The sequence below is a fragment of the Nylanderia fulva genome, unplaced genomic scaffold (genome assembly GCF_048542155.1).
Source record: "Nylanderia fulva isolate GAGA-0341 unplaced genomic scaffold, ASM4854215v1 Scaffold73, whole genome shotgun sequence".
NCBI lineage: Eukaryota > Metazoa > Arthropoda > Insecta > Hymenoptera > Formicidae > Nylanderia > Nylanderia fulva.
Genome location: NW_028190841.1, coordinates 486299 through 498704, shown reverse-complemented (window position 1 = coordinate 498704; position 12406 = coordinate 486299). Strand labels below are relative to the sequence as shown.

Sequence of the window (12406 nt, the reverse complement as noted above, 5' to 3'; positions counted from 1 at the left end):
TACACATTAGTGGAATCCTATTTTACAATTAAATAAATTCTTTAAATTCAGTTAACAAATATCAAATAATTTGGAGAGGATGAACATAATCATTACCAGATCGAGGGACTTTCGTCAAATAACGATAAGTGGTTCATTTGGAGTAATGTATAAGTGTCACTCCAAGTTTTTATTAATAATTATAATATATTTTATGAATAACCGGACGAATCATTCTGCTTCTAATTGGGTTCTTACTTTGTTGAACTATTTTAATGGTCTCAATTCATTGTAAATATATTTTGCGTTTTAACTATGACTCAACTATATAACTTATATTGACTATGTATTACGGATTTTATTAGAATTTTATGTATTTATTTATTATCGTTATTTATTATCACTATTTTTTTGCGCACTGAAGAGGAGCAAGTAGAGCTCGAAACGTTTGTATAATTATTATTTCAAATTAAGAATTTTCTTCTCAATAATAAAATAATATCGTATTGCTCGTTACACATGGCCTTAATTTAATAATTTATCATTGTTAGTAAAACAATCATGTGTATCCTCCAGTAAAAGAAAATTTCTCATAGGGAGAAAGAGATAACCTTTGAATTAGTGCAGCCTAGAGTTAAGGTAGTGCAGGAATAAAAAGCAGATCCTAAGATCTAATAATAAGTAATAATTTTATAAGTATACCTTTTTCTTTATGTGCATTTTTTAGTCGTTTATTCCTCTTGTGGCAAGATGTAACTATACTATCAATTACTTGATTTTCCACTTAAAACTGCGACGTAACTAATGTAAAACGTACTTTATGCCGCGGCCGTCTTGCGCCTTGTCGTATAAAATAGAAACACGCCTTAAACGTAGATAAAACGGCCAGTGATGCCATACTTGGGAGAGGCAACAGCACGCACACACAAGCGCGATCGTCGTATGTGTAATACACGTATGACGATCGCACTTGTGTGCGCGTATACTGTTGCCTCTCGGCCTGTCCCGAGTGGCATCACTGAAAACGGCGCTCGAGTGCTTGTAAGCAACACGTTCTGTACGACGCACACGGCACACGTGCTTGAATTGATCGAAGGGCAATTTATATCTGGGAGAATCGAGAAAACACGAAAAATTTTCAAAAAATATAGAGGAAAGGAGAAACCACACACACACAAATCTTCGGCGGTATAGTGTTCATTATCGAGCCTGAAAAGTTCGTTCGCGCGTGCTGTGTTTATAACCTGCCATGGGCGGATCGAATTTCCGAAGCGGAGGATACAATAGCTGCTTTTAAGAATATACAGGTAATGTAAGTAAATGACACATATATATTATTCAATATTATATTTATCAAATAATAGATAATGTACGTGTTCATATTGCTTGAACTTCTGTTTTGCTGTAGCCAGTGTATGAATAACCTCACAAAAATAGTAGTAAAATTCACATTTTTGTCACGTGGGTTTTATATAAAAATTCGTAGAATCCACGTGACAATAATGTGGATTTGACGAATTGTTTTTGTAGAAAATAAAATAAAATGCATCTGCAATTAACCTTTATTCTTGGCATTGGCTGCATAAGATTACTATTTCAGAAGCTATCTTTTCATTTTATACTAGAAAAAAAAGATAAACTCTGAATTAATACAGCCTAGTGAAGCTAGTGCAGGAATAAAAAATAAACCCAAAGAATCTAGATGCTAGAAGTGCGAGCAATGCGAGTAAACTGAATATTGTATATGCTAATTGTGTACTTTTTATAATTGTAGATATATGTGAAATAAGCGTAATCAAGAGTGTATCAGAAATTGTGTATCAGAAACTATTAGAAGAGATTTACTGTACGATGTCGCAGTAAGTTATTTACATTGTTGTTTTTATTGTTATACGAGCTACACTAGATTGCATTAGTTGACATAAGCTCTGCTGTTTTTTATTGCTGTGCTGAATGCACTTTGATAGGCAAGACTAGATTATCTTTTTCTCTTTATATTGAAAAGAGAAAGATAAACTCTGAACTAATAGTTCAGCCAGTGCAACAATAAAAATGATTTGTGATGAACAAATAATAAACTTTTTTTGAGTTTGAAATATATATAACTTAACAATTTCAAACAATTTAAATAAAATGACTGTTAATTTAACTTTAAATTATTTGTTTTAATTTTTATTGTATATTGTAACGCCAAATTTTTAAACAGCTACTGCAGATATATGTTTTTGTACGCATATATATGTGTGTGTTATTAAAAAATATATATAAATATATTATATATATATAACCATGTCTATAGAAATATATGTTTATAGTAAAAGCTGTTTAAAAATTTGATGTTACAATAAAATAAAAATCAAAACAAATAATTTAAAGTTAAGTTAACAGTCATTTTATTTACATTGTTTGAATACTGATTATTTATAACAGATTTCTGTATTTTTTGACATAGAAAATTTAGAGTTCATATTTTTTTTATATATTAATAATTTCTTTATTAGCTTCTTTAAAAAGACAGAAATTTATTACGTTACTATTTATTTACATTTATAGAAGTTTATAGTTTTTTTTATAAAAATTTATTATAGTCTTTTTTAGCATAAAACACGTAGGATAAAGAAATTAATTCTATGTGTAGCTTTTTTCCTTAAAAAGTTAATATTTACGTATTTTATGTAATTCTATATACTTGAAAGGTAAAACAAAAGCATATATCGTTATTATATTCCTTTGTTATATATATTTTATAAATTTTACTAACACTTCTAAAATTTTTATAACAAAGAAATATGATAATAATGTATGTTTTACTTTATGTGCTTTAATTCAGTATAATCAGTATAATTTAATGCATAAAAATTTAAAACAATTATTTAAAATAATTAATTTAGAAACAATTTTAAAATATTTGCTGAATAAGGCTAGATTGTAATAATTACATGTAATAAGTCATTTTATATCTGTTTTGTATAATAGATCTGGATTTAATATAAAAATGAAAAATTTTCAATTGGAAGCTGGCCAGTCGCGTTACTATAAGCCTCTTCATATGGTATCGAGAAGGCAACAAAGATTAAGATTAGCTCGTCGAAAACAAATAATAAAAAAAAACAAAATCACTTTTGATAGAGAATGATTGTTCTGAAAATATCTATGCTAAAAATAAAGTTCAACATTTTAATGACTGCAACGTAAATCATCTTGTACAAGACACTCATTTTAATTCAATTGTGCAACTTTCTACAAAGGAACAATCTTCTCATTTATATACAGACAATATAGACGGGGTTAAAGTTAGAAATACTTGTAATACGGTAATATTTCAGAAGAATTTAGCAGCTGTTCTAGTTGACGCAAATCATGTTCTCGGCAATCGTATTTTAAAACTTCTAAGAACTCATGATTGCTTTACATTTTTACCTACAGATATTAGATCATTACTTTTGACGCCACGGCACTCCTCAATTTTATATAAAGTTGAGCCAGGAGAATATTTACATATTGGGGTAAAAAAATGTTTAGCCCAGATTCTTGAAGAAACACATTTTTTATCAATTCCAGAAGTTCTCGAAATTGACATTAGTACGGATGGAGCACAATTATATAGAAATGGAAAACATGATATTTGGCCAATTCAATGCAGAATTGTTAATATTCCAAAATCTATTCCAAAAACTATAGGAGTGTATAAAGGTTCACAAAAACCTAAGAGTGCAGAAGAGTTTTTCCAATATTGTAACTCAGATTTTCATGAAATTTTTAATGAAGGTGGTATCATTTTTAAAGATAAAAAGTTCTCAATAAAACTGCGATGTTTTATCAGAGATGCACCAGCTAGAACATTTATTTTAGGACATAAGAGTCACCGTTCTTTTAATCCATGCTCAAAATGTACAATTAACGGATTTGGTATTGGAAGATGTACGGTATTGAGAGGAATTAAGCATAGGCAACGTATACATGAAGAGTATAGACAACAAATTGATGAGGAACATCATAAATGTTCAAGTCCATTATCTCATTTACCTTTTGATATGGTTAAAGATGTTGTATTTGAATATATGCATATGTGTTGCCTAGGAGTTATGAAAAAATTAATCGTGACATGGATACGTGGGGATTGTACAAAAAACGTCAAATTATCGGGAATCCAAATTAAAATTATTTCAAATCGATTAAAGATTCTCTCAAAACACTGTCCACGAGAATTTGCACGCCGCGTTGAATCACTTAACGACTATGATCAATTTAAAGCCACTCAATGGCGTCAAATTATGTTATATATTGGAATAGTATGCTTTAAAGAAGTTGTTAAGGATTACATATATGATTATTTTTTACTTTTCCATACATCCATGCGCATTCTTGTTTCATTGGTATATAATACGAATAGAAATCTAGTTTTTTCTGAAATGGCTATCGAAAAATTTGTGTTACTCTGTGAACACATTTATGGCTTAACTTTTTTGTCATATAATATACACGGAATTCTCCATTTGGTCGAAGATGTACTCCGATTTGGCCCTTTAGACAGTTATTCAGCATTTCCATACGAAAACAGCATGGCTTTTTTCAGAAAAATGTGTAGAAAACCACATCTTTCCTTGCAGCAAATTGCTGCAAGACATGCAGAGAAAGAGCAGTGCAAAAAGAAATTTATTGTACAGAATAATTGTATAAAAGTGTGGAAAAAACACGAGGAAGGTCCATTACCTTTTGCTGACGCTGATTCTAGAATATATGATCAATATAAATTTTTGAAAACTCCGGATATAACAATTGGTGTTTGTGCACGCGATGATTGTTACATTTTATCAGATTCAAGTATATGTTGCGTAAAAAATATTTTGCATTATAAAAATGATTATTTTATTGTTGTTAAAAAATTTCAGCAAGTAGTAGATTTTTTCAATATTGGCATTAGTTCATCTTTTGCCGGTATTTATAAATGCTCTGAATTAACTTATAATTATGATATTATCTCATTACAAGATGTAAAAGCAAAATGTTTTAGAATGCCTCATTTTACTTGTCTCCCTAGTAATGAATTAATGTAAGATAAAATAGTACAAGATGAATTTATCGTTGCAGTAATGCAATAATAATGAATAAAACAATCTATTTTTTTATATTATTATTAATAATATTAATAATTTATTAATATACTAGAAAATATGTATATTAAAAATATGCTCTCTATAATATAATTATATATATGTAAATAATAATAAATTTGTGTACCTATCGAAAGTGATCATAAACTTTTGCCTTAAAGAATTGTTAGATATGACCTACTATATCTCATAAATCATCTTAAAATATCTGCAGGTTTGTTATACATACTTGTTACTTTATGCTAATTATCGCAATAACATTCTTATTATTCTTATCTTTTAGATCCACACGATTTTCAAAAAGGTCTTTGAAAAAGCCACCTCGATATAGAACTACTTCGAGCGAAGAGGAAGTAAGAGCTAAAAAGACTAAGCGTATTAATGAAGAAACAGCGAAGAACAAAGTTTCATCTGTTATGCAGAATATCCGTACTACGTTTCAAAATGTTTCAAATAATACTGAAGAAAACACAGTATGCAATTTTGCACAAGCTATGCACCGAAAAACTGTTAATAACTTTCATTCAGTTAATGCGAATAATACAAGTATTCCGTCACGACAATTCAGCATTAATAGAAATAGTTCTCAACGTAAAATCCTGCAAGAATCAAACATTATAACAGAAAACATTAGACAACCAGCTGTTCAGCTAGGTAATATTCAAAATTTAAGAAATGATAATAGACAGCTCTTAAACAATGTACAACCACGTTGTCAGCAATCTTCTCAAAATATTACATTCAACAATCCATCAGAAGACTCAAATCATACACAAGAGGTGGAAAATACAGTATCAGTTGAACCACTTCAAGAGGAAAACAATGCACCATTACTGAGACAAGGAAATGATGTACAAATTGAAATACTTCGCGACATACAGCAGAAAATACAGTACGTTATATATATTTTTATTATTAATTATTAACAAGTAGATAATAATTCTGATTTAAATGATATATATTTATTTTTTTCTGATAGTTTGTAATAGTTTATGAAGGTTTTCAAAAATTACAAGTTTTTTTTTTAAGAAAAGATTTATATCTTGATTTTTAAACTTGACATGATATATTATTAATTATAATTTATTAATTTCAGAGGAATAAATAGGCGATTGGATTCGCTAGAAGAAAAAATCGATGGCAATATTATAAATGCAATGCCCATGAAACCGCGAATCCTCCCATTTTCAAAGATGCGATAAAAAGGTTCACAAAGGAAGACAGGGTTCTTTACAATGAAGTCGTAAGTTAAATTAATATTTTACAATTTTACACACACGCACATACATGCACACATATACAATATATGCATTAGGGTGGAGCGTTTTTAAGTTATTTTCGAAATTGCGAATGCCAGGGTGTGGAATGAATGCTTTTTTAGAATAATATAAAGTCCACAAAAGCTCAGTTGTCATGTGCGACTTCATTGTTAGCTTCCTAGATGAAAAAAAGTTTTTGTAAAATAATGCTTTTGAATGTTATAATATTAAATCAATAAATTAGAATTTAAATTAATTGTTGCATTACAATTAGTGCTAATTTAGGTTAATAACGGCGGTAAAAAATTTTAGTTATCTCAGACTTGATCTTCAGATATCTAAAATAAACGATTTTGAGAAAAAAGCAAGGAAAACTACACTAGTTAAATTCGCTCCACTTTAATATGCATATATGTATGTACGGTACTCGTCATTAATTCGTTTCAAGTCCTTAGCAAGTCGATATAGGATATGTAACATATTCTATATCAACTATAGAGATCGGGAACTAATTAATGGTGTATACGTGTATTTTATTAATTTCTTTTTATGTTTATTTTCTATAAATCACCGTGATTCTATTATTACATAGAAAATTATTTTTATTACAAATCGAAGCATTTACGGAATTATTGCGTTTTATAATTATATCAAAATATATTAGACAGCACATATATATATATATATATATATATAACTAGCTTAAGTTTTTATTTTTGTAATAATTAGGTTTTGTAGGTAAACTACTTCAAATTTTTAAATTGTATGACGTTAAAAGACAGCGTGCATCAATGTGTAAAAGAATCTATAACAATGCAAGTAGCAACGGAACTGACATGGTGGGGTGTTCCTGATGTTAAATTCCCATTTTACAATACAGTTTTATGTCAAGCGATTTACCGTATGTATACAGCACATATGTATATTTGTTATTCCGTTGTCATTATTATACAATATTGATTGTGATACCAAAAAATATTATATCTATTATTTTTCAGAAGCCGTAGGATCGAATCGGTACTACCTTAAACCAACCAGAGAAGAATTTCAAAAAGAAGTTGTGGCATCTATAAAAGTTGCAAAACAACGTTTGCGAAATGCCAGAGAAAGACATCCTGGAATTCAAGGGAGGCGAAGAAACTTGCAGGCTGCTGCAGATGCATTGTATAATGATGAAAACGTTAGCAATCACGAAGATGATGGAAATCAAAGCGAAGATAGCGGCGAGCACATTACATACGCAGAAAATGAAAACGATAGCGACGAGCACTCTGATGAATTATAAATTTTTCTACGTTTTGTCTAGTATATACGTATATATATTAGATTGCTATTAATAAGTTTGATTCTTTATTTAAAAAATTTTTTTTATTAGACTTTAATAATTGATATTTTTAATAGCAATATAATATATAAATATTAATAGCAATATATTAATAGCAATATAATATATGAATACCTATATGTACCTAAAAGAGGCTGCTTACAAACTTACAATTAGTGTTAGTACAATATAAAAACCAAAGCAAATATTTTATGATGCTAATACATATTTATAATACAGATTTAGAATTTATATTTTTTTAATACAAGTTTCTTTTTAGTTTTTTTTACATACGAAGTGTTAGCAACAAACATTTATTAAATAAATATATATATATATATATAATTATAAACATATTGCGTATACACTTTTTTTGTTTTAAATTTATAATAAAATATATGTAAAATATATATACACAGAAATTTAATAAATTATATATGGCTTTTAAATATTTGTAGTAGTAACAATGTAATTGTAATGTCACTTCTCTTCTTTGACATTACAATTACATTGTTACTGCTACGAGTATTTAAAAGCCTTATATAATTTATTAAATTTTTGTGAAAGCGAATAACCTATTAAAATCCTTAGTCTTTTATTAACGGCAACGGTTTCCTTTAAAATGTCATCAAAGTACTAGTAAATGTTTTGGAGACGGAAATTGTTTTTATCATGTTGTCCATTAGTTTCCACCAATTTTCGTATAATTCATTTTTAAAAAGCAACTGTTGCCATCATGTTGCCATCAAATTGCTTTCAACTGTTGGTGCCAATGAAAAGACAGCAATTCAATAGGCAAAATCGGAAGCCGCTTTCCTCAATATGGAAAACAACTTAAGCAAATAAATTCGAGCAATTTGACAGCAACCTGTGGGCAACTGGCTATCTGGGAGTACTATGCAGTAAGTATTAACATATTATCAAGAGACACGGTAGTGTCTCGCGACCAGTTAAGGGCGTAGCGGAGACACCGTGTATCTTAACGCGAGTCGGACATTTGAGTCTTTATAATATTTCGAATTCTCAATAACGGCTGAAGCAATCAAGTTTATACTAGACTTAATCGATAGATTGAGTTTGAATTATATAATAAAAGTGTCTTTATTTCTGCTCTACGTGATTTGTAAGCAGAGATATATAAATGCAAAGTCGAAATATGAAAAATTTCTTTTAAGAAACGTCCCCGTCATCATTATCATCATTATCATCATTATCATCATTATCATCATCGACCACGCAATACATAGTAGTATCGTGCTACACGTATTCACACGTATACAACACATGCGCACACATATATCACACGTACACAACACATGAATAGATGCATGTATTGGAAATGTCCATCTCGCACGTTTTACAACAGACGGCGATAGTATGTCGCTCCATGATCCTATGATGTTAGGTATATGTGTCAGATCAGATGTCAGATTTGATGACATGTAACCTCTTTGCATGTAACATGTATGTAGGTTACATTCCCTACAATGTCATGTTACATATTAGTTGTAATTATATAGAATCCACGCGTATGGAAGAAATGGATATTCTACTAATCGACTCAAATTTTTGCCAAGATGTATATAAGCAAATAAAGCAAAAGCAAAAGCTAAACGATAATGCTCTCGATTTTAATTCTATATTAAATAGATTAGAACTCGCGACAGTAGATATGTATAATAAACTTTATTCACTAAGTAATATCATCAGACAAGTCCAATTACATCAAGAGCCTTCTGCTGATATTAATTCAGTGGTATCTTTTTTTTATTGAACAATTATATTATTCAATTTATTATATTATATTCTCTAGTCTTGCTGCGTTTGCATGATTCTGCAATACATAATTAACTAATAGGAACTACATCTGTTTTATAACTAATATTTTTTCAGCGTGATCAGGTTACGTCATGCATTGCAAATAATCAACGATTGTTGAAGAAATATAATTTGTCTGCTGAGAAATTTGATCATATTTGCTTGATTGCTACAAAATATAAATACGCGGGAAAACTTACAGGTTTTACTAGTAAATATGTATACACTCTGCTATCACCGAACCATGCTAGCATATATGTGGCAAATTTTTGGCTGCACTTAGAAATGAAGAATTTCAGTAGGCCAACGAAAATCAGCATCAATTGTAAAGAAGTGAGAATTGAAAATTAATTATATTAAAATGACCACGATTGTAATTGACTTAATAATAACAAATATTTAATTACAACAGAATGTGACAAGATTATTAAATTAATCTCTATGATATTTTAAGGGAAACAGGACGTACAATATACAACTTTGTTTAATAAATATATATATTCTCTTAAGACGGAAAAGTATAAAATGTTGTAACAAACGTTTTTGAATAATTATGTATAATACATAATACATATCATTATACAAAATTTTTGCGTATTCCTTTATTCACTATAATATAGTTTCTATTGTTGAAAAAAGGTATTATTCAGGCTTATGTGTCGAGTTTTGAGAAAAAAGCTGTTACAAACAAAATTTGTGATCACTTTAATATTTATGAAAAATAGCAATACACATACATGCACACAAGTTCACATTTAATTTTTTACGATTTATTCAACGTTATGTTCGTCTTTTTACATTGCAAAATTTTGATTCATAAAAGGGATGATTAAATTAAAAGTCAATATAATAACAAAAATAATTATATTAATATGATATAAAATAATTAAGATAATTACTAAAATCCACTAGACATGTGCAAAATGTAGTGATAGCTTGACGGAAAAAAATATTTATTTGTATTCCATTTTCTTTATATCTTCAGTTTTATATACTATAAAATTATAAATTTATTAATATCTATTAATATTTATTAATTAATATTTATTATATTTATTAATATTTATTACTATATTATTTTTAAAAAATTGATCAAATTAATATAGATCATATCACAGAATTATATTCCGGCATAACTCTCTTAAACAGATGTTCGTGATAAATATTAGTAAATCAAATCAAGCTTTTAAGTCTAATTATATATATATATATATATATATATATATTTAATAAGAAAAATATTTTTTATATTTTACTTGATCAATTAAAATTATATGATCATACGGTACAATAAAATATCATTTACACAATTATATTATCATATAAAGCAATAATATGATCCCAAATAACGAGTACTCGAACAAGATACTTTATAAAGTAAACTGCATTAAAGTAATATATGCAGTAATAAAATATATTTTATATTTATCGTATATGATATTACGCATTTGTGCTAATATGATAATACGTGTTCTAATACATATCTTTTAAAGCTATGATATCAAATATTATTTGAAACATGTTTGCAAATAGGGAAAGAAATGATTTAAGATAATGAAAATGTTTCTTAAATTATGTATAAACATATATATAGAATCAAGTATTCTTGATTAAAGCGTCTAAACAGTAAAACATACACAGAGTCATGGCATTGCGGTAATGTTATTATATCATATACAAAAATGAATGATATAATCTGTAAAAACTCACCTTTAAAAAAAGGTAAAAAAAGGCGACCAGTTAAGGGCACGCCATTAACAAAAATTATTTATTGCAAATCCATGTAGAATCCTATCCTATTGCAAATCCATGTAGAATCCTATGAAAAATTAATCATTGCAAACCCATGTAGAATCCTAGGCAAAATTAACCATTGCAAACCCATGTAGAATCGTACCCATTGCAAACCTATGTGGAATTCTATGAAAAAATTAACCATTGCAAACCCATGTAGAATCCTATGAAAAATTAACCATTGCAAACCCATGTAGAATTGTATTAAAAATTATCCATTGCAAACTTATGTAGAATCCTACATTGCAAACCCATGTACAATAGAATTGTATGAAAAATTATCGATTATAAACCCTTGTACCATCGTAACAAAAGTAATGAAATAAAAAAAAAATTGCGACAAGTGAAAGTAGAAACTTGTACCAGTGGAAAATTAAAGTTGCAGACATATATATAGTCGTATAATGAATCAGTAAAAATTTAAATTTGCAAATGTAGAATTGTACCATAAAAAAACTTATCTTTTAAAAAAAAAGATAAACAAGATGCCAAGTCCATTAATATAAAATAAAAAGAAATAAAAAAATTGTAGTTAAAAAAACTGGGCGCGCTGCTAAGTTTCAAAATTACAATGCACCTTAAAGTAACATTAATTAATTTAAACACAAAACATATTTTAACTGCAATGAGTTTAAAAATAACAATTTAATTTTAATATCATTAGAATATTATTTAGCACCTTAAAGTAACATTAATTAATTTAAACACAAAACATATTTTAACTGCAATGAGTTTAAAAATAACAATTTAATTTTAATATCATTAGAATATTATTTAGCAGCGCGCCCAGTTTTTTTAACTACAATTTTTTTATTTCTTTTTATTTTATATTAATGGACTTGGCATCTTGTTTATTTTTTTTTTTAAAAGATAAGTTTTTTATGGTACGATTCTACATTTGCAAATTTAAATTTTTACTGATTCATTATACGATTATATATATGTCTGCAATTTTAATTTTCCACTGGTACAAGTTTCTACTTTCACTTGTCGCAATTTTTTTTTTATTTTATTATTTTTGTTACGATTGTACATGGGTTTATATAATCGATAATTTTTCATACAATTCTATTGTACATGGGTTTGCAATGTAGGATTCTACATAAGTTTGCAATGGA

At 28.0% G+C, this 12406-nt stretch overlaps 1 protein-coding gene and 1 pseudogene across 1 annotated transcript; both read left to right on the top strand.

The window, feature by feature from the left end:
- The first annotated feature begins 998 nt into the window (after positions 1-998).
- LOC114930169 (uncharacterized) lies at positions 999-7698 on the top strand. The gene is given in 7 exon segments (XM_085488852.1): positions 999-1286; positions 1754-1838; positions 5377-5985; positions 6190-6281; positions 6284-6336; positions 7091-7253; positions 7351-7698. Coding segments are annotated over 6 exon segments (1212 nt in total). The 5' UTR covers positions 999-1286; positions 1754-1830; the 3' UTR covers positions 7638-7698.
- LOC146720276 (uncharacterized) lies at positions 2928-5168 on the top strand (annotated as a pseudogene).
- Positions 7699-12406: the final 4708 nt, after the last annotated feature.